Source organism: Ceratotherium simum, chromosome 16 (assembly GCF_057802395.1).
Source record: "Ceratotherium simum simum isolate JZ-2026a chromosome 16, ASM5780239v1, whole genome shotgun sequence".
NCBI lineage: Eukaryota > Metazoa > Chordata > Mammalia > Perissodactyla > Rhinocerotidae > Ceratotherium > Ceratotherium simum.
In genome coordinates, this window is record NC_141915.1 from 7,152,386 (window position 1) to 7,175,948 (window position 23,563).

At 41.5% G+C, this 23,563-nt stretch overlaps 1 protein-coding gene across 1 annotated transcript in view; it reads right to left on the bottom strand.

The window, feature by feature from the left end:
- The window catches only part of DNAH9 (dynein axonemal heavy chain 9), a 309,121-nt gene that overhangs the window by 87,475 nt on the left and 198,083 nt on the right, over nt 1-23,563 (bottom strand). The window contains exons 49-50 of the mRNA XM_004433052.3: nt 16,703-16,963; nt 3,321-3,746 (exon numbers count right to left, since the gene is read on the bottom strand). Of these exons, the coding sequence (XP_004433109.2) occupies nt 3,321-3,746; nt 16,703-16,963 (687 nt within the window). The remainder of the gene's footprint in view (nt 1-3,320; nt 3,747-16,702; nt 16,964-23,563) is intronic.

Genomic DNA, 23,563 nt, shown 5'->3' on the forward strand with positions numbered 1-23,563 from the left:
TGGAACCAAGCCGAGAAAGCAGTGAAATGTGTTTACTCTCCAGCACTGTTTGGAGCTGAGTCAGGGACAAGGGAGAAAGGTCTTGGGGGCAAAGGGGGACTTGATAGAATATTGGATTGGATGAAGAGTTTAAAAGTAATTGAAGCTATGCCAAAGGAACTAATGGAAGAGAAAGAAAATAAAGGAAAGTAGAAACTCCAGGGGGAAAAGAAGGTTGTACTAAAAAAGGCAATGTAATTATGGTGTACCACTTAGATCTGCTATGAACAGCATAGACATGTTCACAGAATATAAATGGAATTTACTGATTTTTCAACTTTTTGAGTTAGTAAATGGACAGAGCATGGGACACTTAATTTTGGTTATAGAGCAGAATGTAGATATTTTCAGTTTGGTGATTAAACAGCAACAGTAACAATAAGTAATGGTAACAGAAGTTGGGAGGTGGAAGGTGGGGAGAAGAGCTGAAGGACAGGGTACTAGCTTCATCTTGAAAACTGAGGGCTCCAAGGAAGCTGCGCTATGTGACAGAACAAGAAACAAAGGTTACATCAACTAAAAGTGGTTGCCATAATGATATTGGGAAGACATGGGAGGAACACCTTAGAGCCTCACCTAGGAGAAAGTCAACTGCCTGAATAAGATACATCAAGAAACAGGGATGTCAGCACAGCTCATAGACAGAAGTCAGAAATTCAAATGAGCGGAGGCCAGGAAGATCATGTAAACTGGTCAGATGAGTCTAGTGCTGAAAAAAAAGAAAAAAAGGAGTTGCTGGGGACTATGGCAACACTGTCTGTTTGAATGCCACGCCATGACTTAACTCCAGGATCAGTTAATGATACGTAGGAATCTTCTGATTATTTGAAGACTGGCCAGAAATCAGATTTTTACAAAATCTCCTGCTGTTTTAAACTTTGGCAATTAATTAAATCATTTCAAACACTATGTGCGGCCCAAATGAGACACATTTAAGCCGCGAGGTAGCAAGCCTGGAGCGGCATTGACAAGCAGCTGAAACAGACAAAAGAATTCAAATGGCAGGAAGCTGTTGTTTCTCGTTAGAAACCTTTCTCTACTATTTGACATTTTACTTATGGTGAGTACATGCTCAATGAAATGCCTTGTTTGTTTTTATTACTATCATTTTTATAAATTATAACATTAATATATGTCCATTATAGAAAAAAAGAAAATACAGATAAACAAAAACCATCTAAAATCTACCACCCAGAAATAATCACCACTATTTACATTTTTTTGTACTTTAATTACATATATAATCAAATTGAAATTATACTGTGTAATCTCTTTTGAAATATGCTTTTTTCACTTTATGCATCTCGAATATAAAGTTTACTTGGAATGATCCTAAAATCCTAAAAATAAAGCTTAGGGTGGATGCAACTGGTGAAGGCGGGCAGTGGCCTCAGTAGCACACAGGGAAGAATTTCCTTCCCCTGGGTGGGCCTCCTCAGTAGGGATGGGTGTTAGCCCATTTCCTCTGTCATTGGGGGCAAGTGTCCCAACTCTTGGGATGTTGATAGGCATGTGGATAGGCAAAGGATGGAGAGGAGGTTGTTAAAAGTGAGAATACGTTTTTTCAAAAAATATTTTGGCAGAAAAGAAGTGCCTTCCTAAGGTAGCCAAGTATTTTAAAAATATTCTTATTTCACGGGTTGAGTGGGCCCATCATATGAAATGTTGGCTACTGGAAAAGAATAAACATTTTGAAAACATTCCTTTTGCACCAAATGTTCCTCTAGTTAAAATAACTTGAGTAAAGAGATCTTTGAGAATGCAGTTCTTATAACACTTTTCTGGGAGAGACTGCAGGATATGAAAATTATCGGGAGGTCTTTTGCTGCAAAAAGCAGTCATGGGGATGTTACGGTGTTTTGCACTTGGTGTTCTTTGAAGAGCGTCATTGTTACGGTGATTATCACCTGTTTTAAGTAAACTGGTCCATGACCATCTGGGTTTATAAAGCAAACATATTGAGAGGAGGTTATTGCTTTGCCAAAGTGTCTTTTCTTTATAGATAGATTGGTTGCAAGGACCTTTGAATGAGAGCCTTTAGCCATAGATTTTAATCTAACAATCAATAAACCCACAAAACTTGAAGCATGCAGCATTTCTACAGTCTTACTTTTCACAATTAGTAAAACCCTTTTTATCATCATGCGAAATTTGCAACAAAAATCTTACTTGTCTGGAATGCACGTGTAGAAATGAAATATCCAGGAAACGTTTTGGATTGAACTTGATCACAGTAGTGACTGATTACAGGGCCTGCACGTGCATGTGACAGCACACGTAGTTGAGGAAGGGGGAGAGGGAGCTGGAGGAGAGCGGAGGTCAGCAGCCATCAAGGGTTATGGTAACCGCAGGAGTGGCCCAGCTCCCCGCACTCCTAGGTGCCGGGCTCTGGGCTTGGGTTTCATGCACTCTCTCCTTTCATCCTCACAGCAATCTCATGACAAGGGGACGTTACTGTGCCCACTTTACTCCAGGAAACAGAAGTTTGGGCTTTTTAAACACCTTTCTAAAGGTCACACATCAGTAAATATTACAGCTTGGATTGGAAGTGAGGTCTGCCAATGGACTTATAGCTGCTATGCCTCTCTGTGGGGTTCCAATTTCTACCTCTACTTGGGTGAGGCAGATATAATCAAACTATCAATGAGAGGTTAATAAAAGCTAATGACCCTCACAGTTTTATATTTATGGTCAAGGGACCACCCCCAAACCACAATATACTACTTGCTTTTAAAAGCTTCTATACAACAATGCGGATAACATAAAATACATCCTGCATGCCCACATGCCCACACTGCTGAGAGCGAGACAGGTGGACGGCTGGCCATAACTGAAGATAATAGGTGCAAAAGGTGGGATAAGGTGGATAAAACCTACATTTCAAAGGAGAAAAAGAAAGAATCTCCAATTTTGATCTTTTGTTCTTCACCATAGATGTGCAAAAATGTTAAATTCATTGCAGCTAATAAGATAACCATTGGCTCCGTGGATAACACTCTAGGTCTGTTATACATATCTATCTGTCATCTTTTCTTTCCTCAGAGGAAAAGGAGAAAACCTTTTAGGACCAAAGCAGAAACCAATGGTCCAGTGGATTTGTCCTTTTTGGACAATACAGTGTTTGAGAAAGAAATTTTAAAAGTTGCCTCTATTGAAAAACCAGGAGATTTTGCATAACAATTTGGTTTTCCTGCTTCTCTCTAAAAACCAGGATGCTAGGTGGAGGGTATTTGTAGTAGAGGCTGCCCAGCAGGGTGGGTGGGGGCTCTGGCTTCACTTACAGCGATCTTGGCTTTAATGGCTGCCAGCTTCTCCTGGGCAACACTGAGGTCCGAGGTGGCTTTGCTCAAAGCTTGGCGCTTGGGTTCCACATCACAGAACACCTCGTAGAACTTCACGATGTTTATGACCCAAGAACAGAGGCCCGCAGCCGCGTAGGACTTGGTGGCCACGAACTCTGGGCTGAACTCGGGGTCCTGCAGATACGGCCTGATGGCCTTGAGGCAGTTCTCGTGAATGTTCTCTTTGTCAAAGTTGATTAGGGAGTCCAGGAAGCTGTCCACTTTGGCCATGGCGACCTTAGCGGCCTTCCAGCTCCGGTCCTTGGGAACCCTGCCCCCGGGCGCCATGAGCGCCATCACCGCAGCGCTGACGTTGCTGACCGCCGGAGGTGGAGACCCGAATGACTTCAACTCCGTCAGGTTGGTCTGAGAAAAGAGAACGAGGTTGTTAGAGGAAAATGAATGGGCTTTCTTTGTCCTCGGCCACTAATGGAGTCAGGCTTTCGAGTGATCAATCTGAAAGGGCTGCTTTGAAGCCTGCAGCAGCCCTCTGAATTTTAAATATCATGACTCATCAAAAGCAAACCAAAGCTACTCCCCAGTGGCTTCAGACTTCCCTGAACGGTTAGCCGAGACTCAGTTACATTCTCCCAGCACTTGAACTGACTCGTAGCCCATTAGAAACACACAATTATTTCACATCCAGCTGAAAAACAGAAGGATGCTAACATACTCTGAAATATGTAGCACGCCATGAATACACGATAATGTTATTATAAATTAATTTCCATCCTGGATGGAAGAGAATAGCACTGTAACTCAACTAATTTTTTTTCTTTAATTAAACTGCTTTGTTCCATGAGCTTGTTCTAACTAGACTTGACTGTCCTGGTAGCAAAGTGGCATTTCCTGCCAAGAAATAATTCAGACAGAAAGCTAGGCACAGCCTATGCAGTGGCTGCCTCTGCCTAAATGTGGGTTTGCCCTTTGTTCTAAGTTTCACTTGCTCCAGAGGGATATGGCTGAAAGGGCTGACCTTGGCAAGTCACTTAAACCTTCCAGGGTCTCAGCATTTTCATCTGTAAATTGGGAGCAGGGAGACTCATTAGTCTGTAAGGAAAATTGTGTCATAAATGCATATGGAGTTGATTTCAGGTTTGTTGTGACCGTCAATGAGAAGCCTATGACGTCAGAAGCACTTGCTTTCTGGGCTGATTTTGTAAGTGGGGGGAAATCTTAATTTCAAGATTAGATCCTTGTGTCAAATTAATTTTGGGGTACTCTTGGGCCTGGAAATAAGCGAGGAGAATTATTTCTAGCACCTAAGGAAAGTACCTAGGAAGATGCTGCATTTGCTCTTGCAACTGTTTTCACATTTGGTCATGACCAACTTGTCAGGGGCAGGAATGAAGGACAGTACAGGTGTGGGAGGTGTGCTAGCATATCTGTCGTAGTAGCCTCCACTGGGTCAAAGAGGGCAAAGTGGAAAAACACAATCAGAAACAAAAAACCCAGAATTTAAAAATAGTTTAAGAATGTTCAATGTACTGAATCAAGAAAATACAAAAATGTGTGAAGATGAAATTCAATTTTATAACCTGGATACGTCATTGTTAATATTGCACTGTAATTATAACCCTCCAGGGGGCCCTCCAGGACCAGTTCAACTGACCCCCCGTGCCCCATATTATTAACAGAGTAATTAAGAGTGGTTTTTCAGGAACTGGGACCCCTTGTCTAGTTCAGGCTGGTTGAGACCACCAACCCATCAACTGGGAGTGCACAAATGCTCAATAAGTGATCTTTTTGATGTCAAGGACCTAAAAACTCCACCCTCAGATCATGGTAATGCCGCCATTTTGTGAACGTGTCCTCTGAAGAGTCATGAAGCTTGACTACGCTTGCGTAGATCATCAACTACCTCACTTCCCCCTACCTCCAATCATCTATCTCCACACTTAAGACCGCCCTGCCCTTCATCCCATAAATTGTGCCCCAAGGCCTAGATTGCGGAGACAGGTCTGAGAGCGTATGCCCCTGTCTCCTTGCAGATTGAGCTCACAAAATAAAGCTACATTTCCTCTTCCAAAAGCTGACATTGTAATAATTGGCTTTTTAAATGCACATCAGGTAGGAGAACCCCATTTGTGTGGTAACATAATTCCTTCCAGTCTTTTTTATATTCATGTATATCTATAAATTAATCTTGGCTCTTTTGGTATTAGTGACAGAAAAGCTAGCTGAAGTACAAAGGGGGATTTTCTCGCTCATGTATCTGAGAGGGTGGGCTTGGAGCTAGCTGCAAGGATGAGTGGGACTGTGTTTTGAACTTTTGCAGGATTCTCCGGACCTTCTCTTGTTTCTTCCTTCTGTGTATGAGTTTCTTTTCTGCATACCGCCTACCTCTCTGACCTCAACTTGGCCCACCTTCTCCATCTCTCGTGAAGCTCTAGCCACAGTTGCCTCCTCCCAGCATATTGACTTGCCAAGCTCATTCTCACCTCAGGACCTCTGCCTGGAACACTTCTTCCTAAGCCATTTGCATGGCTGATCCTTTCTAATCCACCAAGATCTCAATTCACACGTCCCTCACTCAGAAAGACTCTCCCTGCCAGCGCCTCCTTCCTAGTCACTTCCTATCCGAGCCCCCTGATGATCTTCAGAGAACTCAAGGCAGTCGGAAATGATTACCACTTTTTCCTTGTCAAATTACTTTATTCCTCTTCTTCATGAGAACAGGGACCCCACCTCTCTTGCTAAGCACTGTAGCTTTGGTGCCTAGAACAGAAGCTGGCACACAGCGGGTACTCATCGACACGTATATTGAACAACTGAATGGGATAAACGGGTGTCAGCAGCTCCAGGCTCATATCCATCACTTTGCAACCAGAAGGGAAGAGACTTTTTCTTTAATTCGAGTCCAAATAAAAAAGTCCTAGGAAATGATCTTGTTTAGTTAGGCGGGGCTCCTGTAGCCAATCACCATGGGGCAGGCAACATGTTATTACTAATAGGAACACAAGGATGGAAAAAACACTTCTCAGAAGAAGGCAGGTGTGGTTTTGAGCAAGCAAATGTTAGGCATGCTCCACTCCCTCCACCCCACCCCTGCCTTAGGGCTCTTGTTCTAGTCACTGCCATGGCCTTCACTGCTCTTCCCAGGTGTCTGCCTGATGAATTTGCTCTCCTCCAAGTTCTTCTCAAACTTCTTCTCAAGGAGGCCCCTGCTGATCACCTTCTTTAGTACTGCAACCTCCCGCCTCCTACAACCCTCCGCCCTAGCTACCCCAGCCCCAGAGCTCCTCCTTACTCTGCTCTACGTTTTTCCTTTTTCCACAGCATCTGGCATGTTCTAATACATGGTATAAATTACTTTTTATAATTTTTATAAAGTATTTGTTACTTTTTACGTGTCTCGTCTCTCACCCCTCACCTGTGCTGGAATATAAACTTCATAGAGGCAGCGATCTTTGCTCATCGATGCATCACATGCACCCAGAACAGTGCCTGGTGCACAGAGGGCAGTCAACTAGTCTTTGCTGAGTGAATTAATGAACAAATAAATGTGTGTGCATAGTCATTCACTTGGCGAATGGGGATACAATGATAAACAAGAAAGGCAAAGTCCTTTTACTCGTTCAGGTGGGAGAGAGAGGCAAGACAGAGCTCAACCTTTGATATTTTGGACAATGAGAAGTTCTTTGGGAAAAAACAACAGGGCTAATGGGATAGAGGATTCTTGAGGAGTGAGGATTCTGCTTTAGCTAGGGAGGGAGGTCTGGAGGACCACTTTGAGCACTGGGCATTTCAGCTGGGGTGTCGATGACGGGGAAGACGCAGCTCTAAAGATATCTGCAGGGGGCTGTTCCAGGAAGATGAATCTGCAAACACAGAGGCAGGAGGCAGAACAAGCCTGGCCACTGTGTAGAGTGTGGAGGTGAGGAGAGTGGTGGAGATGAGAGAGGAGAAGCAGTCAGGGCCAGACTGCCAGGGGCTCCAGAGCCGTGGGGAGGCATTTGATTTCACTCTAATTTCAATGGGAAGCCGTTGCAGGGTTTTAGGCAGGGAGTGAAATGATCTAGCTTTGAGAGCTTGTTGCGGTGTGGACCCACCGTGGCAGGGCAGGGGTGGACGGCAAGCACAAGTGAGGGAGGCTGTTTAGTTGTCCAGGCAGGGGACTGAGGCCCCTTGGGCCAGGGCTTTCCTAGAGCAGACGATGAGAAGCAACTGGATTTGGGACATGTTTTGGAGATAGTGTAGGCAGAACTTATTGATCATTTTAAAAAGAGCTATGAGAGAAAGTTCCTAGTTATTTTTAAAGTCGATATACCATCAGATGGATGAATCACAATTTATGTAAAACATAGTCAATTTCTGTAAACCTCGGTCATTTCCACCAATTTACCACATGGATAATGCTTTGCTGGACATTCTTCTATATAAATCTTTGTGAAAATCTTAGATTAGTTCTTTAGGATAATATTCCTAGAAGTGGATTTTCTGGGTCAAAGAGTAGAAACATTTTTACTGTTCTTTCTACATATTATCAGATTATTTCCCAGAAATTCCAATACCAGTCATCAGTGTTTGAGAGAGTCTGTATACACTCCCATCCTTTTCAACAACTGGCAACATTATTTAAAAATTTTTTTTCAGCCTGATAGGCTGAAAGTGGGATCATAATATTGGCATAATTCATATACGTATATATATATTTAGTAGTGATGCTAAACATTTTTTTTCAAGTTTTTAAGCTGTTTGAACTTCTTGTTTTGTGAATTGTTTGGCGTTGACCTTTGCCTACATTTCTACCGGGCTGTCTTTTTCTTTATGACTACTGTATTAGTCAGGGTCCCTGCAGGCAAAAAGCTGATACAACACACTGGCTCATTTGAAGAGAGCTAATGCAGGGAACTACTTATAAAAGCGTAGATTGAAGAAACCTAAGAGCTAGTGCGTTACCCTGGGCTGGTAATGTTGGGCAGATGGAGCTGGGGTGGCTCCATTTCTATCCCTGGGCCAGAAGGGACAAGGGGAAGATGTGGTTAGCAGAACCGAGGGGGCGCAGGGCGGGGGAGAGAGAGAGAGAGAGAGAGAGAGAGAGAGAGAGAGAGAATCCTGTGGAGAGGGACCCTGACAGGAGGTGTAATCTTCAGCTGAGGGCAGGTTGGGGCCAAAGGAATGAATACCTTGATCTCAGGCTCTCCCTCCCTCCAGTCCCCCACTGGCACTCGTCTTGGCCAAAGGTGACTGGAAGCTAGAGGGCAAGGGAGGGTCCTGGATGAGGTAGATGCAAGTCAGTCTCCCAGGTACAGAACAAACAGAGCTGGGAAGGGCAAAGAGTAAATGGGCAGGGAGGGAGACAAATGGCAGATTTCCAGCACAATTTATAAAAGCTCTTTACATACTAAGAACAGTAACTCTTTTCTTTTTAAATTTAAAAATTTTGTTTATGATATTTGTGATATGTAAAGATTTAGCTCTTATGTAGCCAAATTTAATAATCCTTTTCTGGATGATATCATCCTTTGTTTTTATGTTTAGAAGGGTCTTTCACATCTATTAAAACTGATCTGATCTGATGATAATTTTTCAAGGTTTTTTACGGTTTCATTTCTTTCTTATTGTTAACTGTTTTATAAGGAAACACTATTTTGTCCTTTTATTAAAAGAATAAATATTTATTGTGAGATATTTAGCAAAGGTAAAGATGAAAACAAGAAGCATTCATAATCTTACTACCCAGAGACAAACATTAGTTAGGTCTTGGTGTGTTTCGTTATAGATATATAACAGATAGACTAACAGGGAGACACAAAAAACAAAGATAATGAATGAATATATATATGAATATGAGTATGTATGAAGAGATATATATGTGGCTCATTCATCTACATACGTTTACATGTATATATACACACATATATACACATATTAATCACTGGTTATATTATTTTTTGAACCCGATTTTCACTGAAAATTGTATCTTAAACTTTTTATGTCATTAATTATTTTTATTAAAGCATGATTTTAAATAAGTATGCACAGTTTTCTTTCATTTAGATGAGCCATATTTCATTTAGCCAACTCCAAATTGCTGGATATTTAGGTTATTAAATCTTTAATACTGGTTAAATGATATGAACTTTTAATGACATTAGAAACAAATGGGCCAAAAATCAAATTGGAGTTAAATTAGACTTATATTTAACAATTAAATTACTTGAGTAGTGATATTCTTACAATATTGAATCTTCCCATACATAAACTTGGTATATTTATTTGTCTATTCATATCTTATTTTATATTTCTCAACAAAGGTGTAGTTTTCGTCACATAGTTTCAGCACATTTACTTATGCTTATCTGTACCTTGTGTTTTGGTTGCCATTTTGAAAATACTAGATTTTGTAATTGGCTACTTCTGATATTAGGGAAGCTATTAAATTTTGTAAATTATTTTGTAATGGGTTCTTAACCCTTCCCTTATCTTTGTTTTTAAATGTTTTTATGACATCTATGAATAATGATACATTTGTCTGATATTTTACATTTATAAGATTACTATTCTTCATTTAGTATTGCATTGGCTTGAAATTCTAGGGCAATTTTTTTATAATGGTAGTGAAGGGGATCATTATTGTGCTTTTTCTACGTTAATGGGAATGCCTCCAATCTTCTACCGTTAGATAGGATGTTTTGCTCTTGGATTGGGATTGACTGCCATCTGTAGCAAAATATCCAAATATCCTTTTATTCCTGCTTCACTTAGAATTTTAATAAGGACTGGGTGTTGAATTGCGTTAAGTACCATTTTGTCATTTCTCAAAATGACTATATAGATTTTCTTCTTTGATCTATGGTTGGGTATGGTTATATGAATAGTCTTATACATGAAAAACCAGCTGGTGGCAAAGAGAGTTTGATTTACTAGTATTTTATATAGATGTCTTACACCACTATTCATAAGTTAGATTAATCTGAGGTTTTATTTTCTTGTACTATCTCTGTCACTTTTAGTATCAAGTTTATCGCATAATAAAGGCCTTAAGAAGTCCTGTAGGAAAGAAGTCTGTTCAACTCTGTAACCCTAGAATTATCAAAATTATTTAATTATACAATCTGATTTTTATAATACTTGTCAATATTCAGTTAAAAGTCAAATGATAGGGAGAAAATATTTATAACATTTGTACCCAGGGATTAATAGTAAAAATTTATAAAGAAAAATTGTAAATCAATAAAAAGGGAAACTATCTTACAAGAAAATGGACAAAGAATCTGACCAGCAATGGACAAAAGAAGAAATCTAAATATTTGAAAAGATGCCCAGTCTCATTAGAATGAAACCATTTATCATTTTTAAAAAATGAAAAATTTTTTGCTCTCTTATTGAGAAAAATTAAAATGATTGAAAGTATCTAAGATTGGCTAGGATGTGGGTAAAGCAGTATTCACAACTATAAACAAGAACAACCATTTTGGATAGACACTGGGCATTGTTTATTAAAAAAAAGAGCATATTGTTTATATGAGTAACAAATTACTGCCTCTGTAACAAATTACCACAAACTTAGTGACTTAACATGAATTTATTATCTTACAGTTCTGGAGGTCGGAAGTCTTAAACTCAAGGTGTTGGCAGGGCTGGTTCCCTCTGGAGGCTGTTGGGAAGAATCTGTTCCTTGCCTTCTGCAGCTCAAGAAGTTGGCCTCATTCCTTGGCTCATGGACCCACAATCACATCAGCATTTTTCCCCCTGTGCTTCCGTCATCACATCACCTTTTTTTGACCTTCTTGTCTCCCGTTTCTAAGGACCCTTGTGACTGCATTTAGGGCCCACCTGGATAATGCAGGATAATCTCCCCATCTCAAGATCCTTAATTTAATCACACCCACAAAGTCACTTTAGCCAAATGAAGTAAAATTCACGGGTTCCCGAGATTTAGAATGAGAATATCTTTGTGGTGGAGGAGGCATTACTCAGCCTGCCATGTGGCTCTCTGAGACAACTGTACTTCTTTTTATTTGGCATAGAGAAATACGTGCACATATGCAATAAAGGTGTATGCACAAGAATATTTGTATAGAAAAAAAGAAAATTAAACACTCAACAACAGTTAAGTAGCTAAATAAAATAGAGTACAATTATAGCACGGAATACTACAAAGCATTAAATAAGGTTTCAACGTATGTACTGGCATGAAATAGTGTTGCTTCATGATAGAAAGTAAGTTGGCATTATCCATTCATATTTAAAATATGATATATTTTTATATGTGCATTTGTACAAACATAAATGCATAGAAAAATTGCTAGAATAGATATATCCCAAATGATTACAGGAGTTCTCTTTTGGGAGAGACCTGGGGCTGAGGGTGACTTTATATTTTACCCTATATATTCTATACTATTTGAGTTATTTTTAACGATGAAGATGCCATTATATGTTATTTGTATAATAAAAAAAATAATTTCACTGTGAAAAAAGAATAGGAAATAAATAGAAAATTCCAAGTAACTTTGTAGGGAAAAAAAAGGCGACGAAATTGCAAGCAAAACCATTTCTCAACTAAGGCAGGAAAAGTTATACCAGATTTATTTCAGTTTAGCTATAAAAGTGAAATAAAACTGCCTAAGCAGAGACTTAAAATGCACAGAGACTTACTACCAAGCTCTGATTTACAAGTGTTCTTTATGTATTAACTAAAGATTTATTGTTAACTTTGAAAAGGATGAGAAAACAAGGAAGTGGTCCTTAAATACCAGAGTCCCGTGCCTGCAGAAGGGTTTGAAGACACTCCAGAGGTCCTTGGGTTCATGAAGCAATACTTCCCTTATTACAGGCAGTACAGTCTGGTCCATTCTACCTCATCAGAAACAAATCAGAATAGGAAGTGTGGGGGGTGGGCGAAATGAGTGAAGGGGTTCAAAAGGTACAAACTTCCACTTATAAGATAAATATGTCCTGGGGATGTAACGCACAGCATGGTAACTATAGTTAATAACACTGTATTGTATATTTGAAAGTTGCTAACAGAGTCAATCTCAAAAGTTCTCATCACAAGGAAAGAAATTGTAACTACATGTTCTGATGGCTGTTAACTAGGCTTAGTATGTAATCATTTTGCAATACATACAAATATCAAATATTGCGTTGTACACTTGAAACTAATATAATAATGTTATACATCAATCATATTTCAATGCAAAAAATGCTGTTTGAGACACTGGTCCACAGTTAACTTGTTAGTGAGGCTGCTGTTAATGACCCTGCTCAACCCTCCTTAGAGACTTGTCACGTCACTTTCTGAGGCGCCACTTGTGCACCACGGCTCAGACACGCCACACCATTTCGTGTGTCCGTGTCTTCACACACATTGCTCCTCTCTGGGGTGGTCTTTTTTACATCCGTCTCCATCTAGTAAAATGCTCATCTTTGTTGTCCTTGCTTCCTGGGCTTTCTTTTTTTTTTTAAAGATTTTATTTATTTTATTTTTTCCCCCCAAAGCCCCAGTGGATAGTTGTATGTCATAGCTGCACATCCTTCTAGTTGCTGTATGTGGGACTCGGCCCCAGGATGAACGGAGAAGCGGTGCCTCGGTGCGCGCCCGGGATCCGAACCTGGGCCGCCAGCATCAGAGCGCGCGCACTTAACCACCAAGCCACGGGGCCGGCCCTGGGCTTTCTTTTCTCTAGTTCCTACCTGGCCAGGCAGTTAGCTATGCCCATTTCTGTGCTCTCAAGCCACTGAAAATTTAAAATTTTTATTTCTGTTGGTGTAATATATGCTCGGAGTTTACAAACTCCAACAGAGCCACAAAGCTTAGGGCAAAACACACGCCCACTATCCTCCAACTCCAGCTCTCCGGAAGCCACCGCTTACAATTTCTTCCATCATTACTTCTAGATCTCACTCCTTATTGATGAAGAACACGCTTATGCTGCTATGAATTTTCATTTTAGATGCTATCAAGTGACTTCCTATTGTAGAGTGGGATTATGTTGTCATTTTTACTGCCCTCCTTTCCCTCCGAATGGTCCTTCCCCCATTATGGTTATATCAAGTTTTTAGTTAAAATCACGTTCAGTATGTACATGATTATAAATATTGTTTACTTTGGGTTATATTTTCTTTCTTGTATATCTTAATTTTTTTTCTGAAATTAAGAAATACTTTTATTATTTGTTTTCTGATAAGGTAACTTACAGGAAAACGCCTTGAAGAAGAAGGGGAGGGAACCACGGGGATACTTGGGAGAAGAGCATTCTGCACAAAGGTAATTTCTCGTTCAAAGGCCCTGGGGTAGGATTGCGCTGGGAGTGTCTGAGACACGGTGTGGGTGGAGTAGAGTGACAAGAGGAAGAGTAGTAATTGATGTAGTAGAACAAGTGGACCAGGCAAAATCACGTAGGGCCTTGTAGGCCGTGGTGACGACTTTGGATTTTATTCTGAATATGATGGGAAGCCAATGAAGCTTCCGAATAGAAGGATGACATGGTCAAACTGCCGTCTTCAAGAGATCACTCAGACTGCTGTAGGGGGCAGAGGCATCACTGTAGCAAGGGTGTCAGCAGGGAGGCCAATGGACAGGCCGTTGCAATAGTCCAGGAAGAGATGATGGTGGCTTGGACCAGAGTGGTAGCAGTGGAGACAATGTAAAGCATTTGAATTATGGACATATTTTGAAGGTAGCATTGATAGAGTTTGCTAATAGATTAGATGGTAGTGTGAGATAAAGAGCCCATTAATTCCTATTCTGCCCCTTTCTATGTAATAGAGAAAAGAAACTGAGGGATGAAGAACTTCAGTGGCTTGTGCCAGGCTACATAGCCAGTTAGAAGAAAGCACCTGTCGTATCGACTGGCACACAGTAGGCACTCATTAAAAATGGGCTTCACTTCCGTAGTGGCAGAGAGATCTAGAATTCAAGTCTAGTGCCATTTTCAGAATCCTGTCCTGTCACTTCTGTGAGTTACATCTCTATGTTTTTTTCTACCAATAATCAACCAACTAACTAATAAGCCAACAAATTAATCAAAAGTATTTATGTGCATTCACATTGTTTCTAGTTTGTGGAAACAGAAGAGATAACGTGGGTTTTAATGACATCAACAACAACAACAAACATTTACTGAGTAACTGCCATCTGTTAGGTACTTTTCATTCATTATCTCATTTAATTCTTATAGCAACCTAATGGGGACTATACGACTACTACCTCCATTTTACAGATGAGGAAACGGAGGCTCAGAGAAGGTAAAATCATTCCCAGGGCCACACACAGTAAATAGGTCAGCCAGTATTTGGACTCAGCTCATCGTAGACAACATAATCCCTGTGTCAAGAGATCTTATGGAAGACATCAGTCTTCTTGGCAAGAAGTGATCAGTGACCACCATATGCGAGTGCATAAATAAAGTGGTCCATCTTTAGTGCTCTGGAAATCAGAAAAGGGAGAAATTGATCTAGAATGTAAGTTTTATACTGAAATATGGGTAGGATTTAGGCAGAATGAGAGGAAAGGAGATGGAATCCTATATGATGGGAGGGGCAGGGGTAGTAGAGTTTAATCAGAGGCCTATAGAGGTTGAAATGGATGCCACTGTGAGGGTCAGAGAGAAGCCTGGCCTGGCCGTATTAAAAGGTTCAGGCTAAGCGGTGGCATAATTGGGCTACACTTCCAAGTCCTGGTCTACTGGACAATACTCAAAAGTTCCTGGTGGAGAAGTCTTGTGTTTCCTATTGATGTAGGGTAGAGGCCCATTTGAGGCCTTTATAGACCCTAGGCACCCTTACTTTTAGGGAACCCCCACTGTACATCATTAAAAGTACTAAAATGCATATCTCACATTAAATACAATTCATATATTACTATATGTAACAGGATTTTACAATGTTCCTAGTTTAGTTTCAGATTTGCTGAGGCCCTAAGCCGACTGATGCTACCTTCCAAAATGAGGTGTGAGACAGCTATGCAGAACTAATAAAAGAAGGTTCCAGAAGACCAGTGTTTTGACTTTTAAATCCCTCACTTGCATTGAGCGTATAAAAGAGTCAGGAAGGCGAAGAGTAAGAGAAAATTTTTCGTAAGAATTGTCGCTGAGTCTCACCCACTCTGCCTTTAAGGGAGGATGCAAGGCAGCCGCCCCTTTCACATCAATGGTAGAGGGAGGGGCTTTAAGGAGACCACTCAGAGAGCTCAAATGTTTCCCCTGTAGTTTGAGCAACGCAGTGGACCAGGGTCTAACTTATGCCCCAGGAATCTAGAGTGTGAGAATAGTGGGTGAGCCTCCTGACAGTGAACTAGGGAGAGCAGCCAACACTCAGCGTGTATGTGGGGAAAGAAGACACAGGTGACTCCCACGGACCAGAGATGAGCTGCTTGCATGGCAGAGCTGGATAGGTTGCCTCAGACCTTGACGAAGTGGTCCATGTGAAGGGGCAAGTGAATTGCTAGACTCTCAGGAGAAGGAGGAGAAAGCAACCTGCAGGGCAGAGATCCCAATGACTGGTGGAGGGTCTCCAAAGAGCCTAGGTAGGCATCCCAATGGAGAAAGGGTCAGCTTTTCAGTCCAGCTCCTGATGATGTGAGTCTGCTTGCCTCTTTTTCCTCCTTCCTCCCTTTGCCCCTCAGCCATGGTTATCCAAATGGGAAAGAAGGTTAATTGTGAAAAATGATAGAAGTAAATAACCATATTCTCTCCCAACACATAGAATAAATTTAAAGGGAACCAAAATAAAATTGCCTTATGGCTACATCTCAAGAGTCATGCTTGTTCCACCAAATGGTTATATATAAGACTTGAATTTAATTTACAAACAATTACACATTGTTGCCACTTAATTGAATACTTGCTAATTTTGATTATCTAGATTTTTTTTTCATATTTTTGAGGCAACATCTTATTTTAATCTCATATCTTAAACATTTTCACATGGCTTTAAAAACCTCACGTGTCCTATAGTATCTAATGGGTAAAATGACCATGGGATGTACAGCCAGGAGATCTGTGGGCTTGGATTCTGAAGATGTGAGTTAGCAAGTCTAGCTCTAATATTGAGGTTTGCGACTTGGGCAAGTCAGTTCTCCTCTCTGGGCCCTGGCTTTCTCATCCATGAAGCGAGGAGGCTGGACATGTAGGCCTCTCCTGTCCTGACTGGTTCTGACTTACATCTCTGGGATTTCATAGGTAGCTTGTGGATCCTAGCAGACAGTTTAAAAAAAAAATTTGTTTGCTTAATGAATAAACCAGTGACAGCTGGAGCCCACCATAAGCCCTCCCAACTTTGCCTTTGTATCTCTTTGGAACTCCGGGGTATCTCAGAGGAGGAGTCGGCTCCGTCCCGTGAGGGACAAGCAGGCACGCAGACCATCCTACCTTGTTGAGGGTGTTGAGAGCTGCCTGGGCTGCCGTGAGCGCTGGCTCTGCTTTGGCCAGGTCCTCCTCACAGTCCTTCTGCTTCTGTTTCACCTCTAGCATGATGAGGGCCACCTTCCGCTCTTCCTCGTCTGCGACGGCTTTCTCTCTGCTCACCTTGTCTGTTTCTCTGCCCACGACATGAATCAGCTTGTCTGCATCTTCATTCTTCTGCTTCAGCTCCACTTCCTGGGTGGCCAGCTTGGCTTTCAGATCATCCACCTGCATCAGAGAAGCACCAGGCTTATCAAGAGTAGAGGGAACTCAGACCTGGCCCTGGGGATCTGACACTGCAGAACAGAGAAGAATGCCGACTCCCGATGTGAAGGTGCAAAGCTAAGCTCTCAGCTGGAACCGAGCTCCCTGACCTGGGAAAGGAAAGGAAGCCTGGACTCCCTCTTCCTTTCTCCTCTACAGTAAATGGGATAGAAGATTCTAAGCAACACATGCCCTGACCTTTCTTTCCCCTTGACGCCCAAATGACTTAGGCTGCTTCTTACTGACATTGGTGCCTGTGTCTTATAACACGTGCCTAACATAATACTTTGTATGTAGTAGACCCTTAATAAACATCAGCCATTATTTAATTGAAATTGGCCAACGTGGAGTGTACCAAGGATTTAGCAAGCTACAAAAAGTGAGTGTCTACTGTGCATCCTGAGAAACTGAATATATGAACAGACAGTGGCCAGACCATATATAAAAGTAGAACTCTGACTCACAGCCTGTAGCGACCTGTGGCCCAGGAAACCAATCCATTAGCTATAATAACCAGCTCAGGAAGCCAGCCTGTTGTAAGCAGACTTGTAGGAAGTCAGACGCCTCTCTAGGTAACAATCCAGGAAGACAAACAATAACTTCTCTAACAATTGAGCCCAAATGGCCAGGACTTGATTAATAACTGACAACTTCCTTAATTTTTGTCCTTGCTTCCAACTTAGGACCAACTAGAGAAAGCCAAACATGCACCCCTAAGGATCACACAGGACACCCCACTTCTACTCAGCCTGCCTCCAGCTTCCCCAGGCCAACAGCCTCCATCAGGGCACACTGAGGCCTTTCCTTTCTTCCCGCTGGAAAGCTCTCCCACTCCTCTGCTTGCCTTTGTGTCTCTGCCAAAATGCGAGTGATGGTGGCTGACCCTCTTGCTAGAACAAGCTCTGGCCAAAGAGCTTTTGCTTGTTCTCATTTGATTGGTCTTCATTTATTTCCACAATCCTTACAAGAAATAGATGACCAGGCTGAAGTGGGACAGCTAGAATCCCAATGGTCCAGACCAGCTGGGTTCCCCATTCAGCCTCTGTATTCACATGCGTTTTGGAGGCAGTAATGAAGTGATGGGAATATCAGCACCTAGGAAATCATCTATTTCTCTGATCAGCTGGAGAGGGAGGAATGGTTTTCTATATACAGTTAGTTCAATAGCGTGTGGTGGTTCTCAGAGTGTGGTCCTTGGACCAGCAGCATCAGAATCACCAGGGTACTTGTTAGAAACGCAAATTATCAGGCCTGCTCTAGACCAGCTGAATCAGAAATTCTGGAGGTGGGGCCCGGCAATCAGTGCTTTAACAGGCCCTTCGGGGGATTCTGATGCCCGCCTAGGTTTGAGAATAATTGGCCTAGTGTTATGGCCCTTTCACATGCAAAGAGAAGAGGCAGATCTATTTATTTCTGGAAAGTAAAATAGCCATTTACATTTGCAATATGGCCCATAAACTTTACATTCCAGAATGACCTCTTGTCTCTCATTTTTCTGCAGTCTATTTTACGCAACAACCTAAGAATACTTCAGAGCTCCTGGAACACGTGAAACAGATTCAAATGCTTTATGATGCAAAATGCATAAGGGGAAAAATAAAACGGAGGCTCAGACGCTGCTGATAATTTCCTTTTCATGGCAGATCAAAAGAAAAGAAAAGGAAAGCAAAAAAAAAAAAAAAAAGAATGCTCTTTAATTTTGTGTATTCATAGAAACTGGAGACTTTGCATTAACCTCAGATGGAGGCCTGCTCCCTAGAATTCGTCTTATATTCCCATGTTGGAAGGTTAATCCATTTCCATCTCCCGTTGTTCAGCTGCAGAGAGTTATTTCTATAAGGACAAAGATACAATTGTAAATCAAAATGACTGAACCACATAATCACTCCAGTCAGCAAACACACCAGTAACTTTTTGTTCCTGTTTAAGTCTTGGGAGATTTGAGAAAATTGAAGTGGTTTTTTTTGTTGTTGTTATTGTTGTTTGTTTTATTGATTGCAGATATGGCTTATGACCGCAAGCCCAAGGTAAATAATCACCGGCACTGTGAATGGGAGCTTTATAGCTCTTAAGCGGTGACATGGAATGACGTGAAGGGCTCAGCAGTCAGAATTCGGCTGCTCCCACAAAGCTAGAGAGAAGGTATAACTCAGGTTCATTTTATGGCTCTTCTGCAATAGAAGAGGAAACTGAAATAGGTTATTTAAAATTTTTCTCTTCTCTTTTTCCCTTATTCAAAGCATTCGAGCCACACTCTGGATCTCTTTTTCTTTAGACACTCTCTGCACCTGGAGAGGAAGATTAAGAGGGAAAGTGCCAGCAGCAGTGAAGAGACCCTTTCCCTCAGTCTTGCTGGCCCCACACATGTTGACCGTGTGAGGTAAGCGGGGGGATGTTGACTGAGTGGGGTGGTGACAGGATGGTGGTGGGGCACACTCCCTTCCTCAAGGACCAGGCACATGATGCTAGAGAGAGGCCAAGCCTCTCCCCAGAACTCCAGAAGAAGAAGAGGGAACCCAGGATAATCAACAGCAAAACATCCTCCACCGAGGGTTGAAGGCCTAGAGACATCTTCCTTCTTACCTCTGAGTCCATATAGTCACCCAATACTTTCTGGTCTGAATGTGGACTTCAGGAGGCTTTCCTCTTCGATATAGACATTTCCCATCCATAGTAGACATCTGTTATGTTTGCTTGCCTCAAAGAAAGTTTTCACCCCTGTTCTAGTAACATGGTTTGATTCTCCTTTGGAGAACTCCCCCTTCCCAAGTCCCTGTAGTTTGAGTGGGGCTGACTCTGGTGGTTGCATTTGATCCTGGCTTGGCCAGTGAGAGTATCCACGTCCCAGAGATTGGTTCAACTATAGGCAAACCAATGACCCAAAGAGGCCAATCAGAGGTACTGACCATTCACCCAGAAACTTGCCGAACATACTGGAAAAGAGGCACTCTTTTTTATACTGGGATTGCAAAGCAGACAGAATACAAGTCTGAGGTTGTCAGGGCCACGGGGGTTGCCCACCTGAACAGGGGCATCTAGGGAGTATCTAGTTCCAGCCTTGTCCAAATTAAGCTCTATCCCTCAATTTTCAGTTATATGAATCAATTCATATCCCTTTATTTTGTTTTGTTGTTTTGCCTAAACTTACTTTAGCTAGATTTTGGTTAGTTGCCATCAAAAGGGTCCTGATAGATATATCATGTAATTTCAAAATTTTCTCTCGCCGTCTCTCCTCCCCTTTCCTCTTCCCTCTCCTCTCCCCTCCCCCGTCTCTCCTCCCCTTCCGCTCTTCCCTCTTCCTCCACTCCCCTCCTTCTCCTTCCTTTCCCTCCTGCCCTTTCCTTCTTTTTCATTTTTGTTTTTCTTTTTGATACGTGAAATTGTGTTAGATTTTTACTTGCAACCAGGAGTGCTGACGAATACATCATCATAAATTATTATCTGTCAACTTCAGTTAAGTTTGGTGGCCTGAGATTATTTGAAACCCCAAGATAAACTGAATTTAAAAGTTTCCAGATTGACAGACTTACAGATTAAATCCTACATGCAGGGAATTGGCAGTGGTCTGTAGGCCTTTTCTGAAGATTTCTTCAACCCAACAGCCCCTCCTCCTCATGAGTATCCCTGAGTTAGATTCAGAAGCGAGGGTGACAGTGGGTTCTGAGGATGTCAGTGGGAGACGAAGTGAGACCTAAGTCAGGGTTGGGGGCTCTGACTGTGTTAAGAGAGAGAACACAGGTTGTACCAACTGTGAAGACTTCAGCTGAAGCTAAAGCAAAGAGAGAAGATGCCACCTAAAGACCTAGCAGGACCAGCCATTGTCATCAGAGCCAATGAGAACTGGAGGACCACACCATCTTTCCTTAGCTGCCTCCTGAAACCCAACACCACCACAGAGGCAAGGAGGAAAAGATTCTTCAGAGGGAAACAGCCCAGAGGTAGAGTTAGAACTCTGAACTGACAGCCCTCCAAAGACTGAGTTTTTGACTTGAAGTGACCAAGTCAACCTGGAATGTAAGATTAAGAGCTTTCTACTCTTAAATGAAAAAGACAGATCTAGAGCTAAGTTAAATTCAGTTACAGAAAAATAAAGTTACATTTCTGACCAGCTGAGTCTAAGCATGAAATTATAATTCTAAAGTTTATAAACTTTAGATTATCATACAGTTGTTAATTATTGTCATTATTACCATTATCATTACTACTTCTAACACTACTATTATTGCTAAATAAATTTGGAATCTGTCTGAGCCAGAGCTGTGAGATTCACTTAGCCTACTCCTACCAGATTATATACACCAGAAGCTGTCATAACTGGGTAGTAGGATACTGATACAACATCATTCAAGTCGTTACTCTTATACCAAGATTATCATGATGTGCTTCAAAGTCCTTTTCTTCCAAAGGAACAATTCCAGATGAAGGGTTTATATCAGAGTTAGGAACCTCAGATATCATTTGCACAAGAAGAATCATCATTTAACCATCAATAAGTATGGAATATATACCATGAACATAGTATTGCCAAGACCCATTCTCCACCCCTACTCTGAGCTTGTAGGTGATTTTAGAACTTGTTCATTTGTTTATCTGCCTATCCATCTATCATCTACTGACCTATCCATTTATAGAACACCTACTATGTTCCAATGAATCCTGGTTTCTGCCCTGAAGGGCTGATAGCAGTATGACATGATACATGCAAGAGACGAAACATAATTCAAAGACGGAACCACAGAGAAGGGAATGCATAACTGCTCAGAGCTTAGAAAGGCTTCTGGGCAGGAGATTAGCAAATTGTTAGGTCTTGACAGTGACAAGCTGACAAGGTGGGGTACATGTGAAGACACAGAGATGTGAACTAGCTGTGCAATTTTGGGGGAACTACCAATAGTCAGTACTGTTGGACTTCAGGGTATAATGTGGTAGACTAGAGGAAGAAAAGAATGGAGCAATATGCAAGGATACAATTTTAAAAGTTCTAGAAAAGGTTAAAAAATCTGAACTGTAATGTCTAAATCATTAAGACCTACAAAAGGGAATACTCAGACTTATGGTTTGAGCAAAGCTCACTCTAAGAGCAGGGTAGAGGTTGGTCCAGAGCTGTGCTGTCTAATTTGGTAGCCATTAGCCACATGCAGTTAACAAGCACTTAAAATGTGGCTTGTTCAATTGAGATGTGCCGTAAGTATAATCATACATACTAGCTTGTGAAGCCTTGTAGAAAAAAGGGGAAATATTTCATAAATAACTATTTTTACATTAAATACATGTCAAAATGATAATATTTTGGATATGTTGGTTTAAATAAAATATATTATTAAAATATATAATAAAATTATATATAATTAAATATACTGAAAAAATAAAATTCACTTGATTCATTTTACTTTTTTTGATGCAGCAGTTAGAAAACTTAAATTTGCATATATGACTTACAGGTATCTCTACTGGACAGTGCTGGTCTAGAGTGTTGTCAGAATATAGTCAGGGAGACTAAACAGAATGCTATTCATTCATTCATTCATTCATTCAACAAATATGTAATGAGGGCCCACTCTGTCCTGGGACTGTTTTAGGTGCTTTGGATACATCAGCGAACAAAAGAGACAAGGATCCCTGTCCATCCCAACAGATGGAGCTAGACAACAAAAAATAAACATGACAAATAAGTCAATTATATAATATGCTTGACAGGGTAAGTGCTATGGAAAAAGATAAAGTAGAGCAGAACAGAGAGATCATGAGTGATGTGGGGTTGCAATTTAAAATGGGGTCATCAGGGCAGGATTCATTGTGAAGGTGACATTTGACCAAAGAATTGAAGGACGTGAGGGAGTGAGCCATGGATATCAGAGAGAAGAACATCCCAGGTAGAGAGAACAGCCAACGCAAAGGCCTGGTGTGTCTGAGGAAAGAGCAAAGCAGCAGCCTGGCTGGAAAGGAGTGTCCCAGGGGCGGGTCTAGGAGATGAGGTCTGACAGCGAACAGGGCGGGGCTGGGGAGGAGCCTTGGAAGGCATTGTAGTGCAGAAAATAGGGGCCATCTCAGGGTTTGAGCAAAAGAGTGACGTGATCTGATTTATGTTTTAAATTGATCACCCCGACTGTTCAGTTGATGCTAGACTATAGAGGGGCAAAAGTAGAGGCAGACAAACTAGTTAGAAGGGCATTGTGGGTGTCCAGTAAGACACGTCCGTGGCTCAGAGTAGGGTAGTAGCAGTGTAGGAGGTGCAGTGTGGTAGGATTCTGGGCATACCTGAAGTTAGAGCCAACAGTGATGTTCTGATGGACTGGGTGTAGGTTGTAAGAGAAAGAGAGGAATGAGAAGAGTCCAGGATGACCCCAACGATTTTGGCCTGACGGATGATGCAAGAGGTTGTGGGTGAAACAGGTTTGGGTTGGGGCACAGATGTGAGAGTTCAATTTATTGAAATAATCCAGGTAAGAAGTGTCTACATCAAGACATTGAAAATTGGGGATACAGCAAGAGGGGTACATATGAGAGATATTCAGAAAATGTATAGAATTTGTTAATGCTTAAATGTGGGAGGTGAGGGAAGGG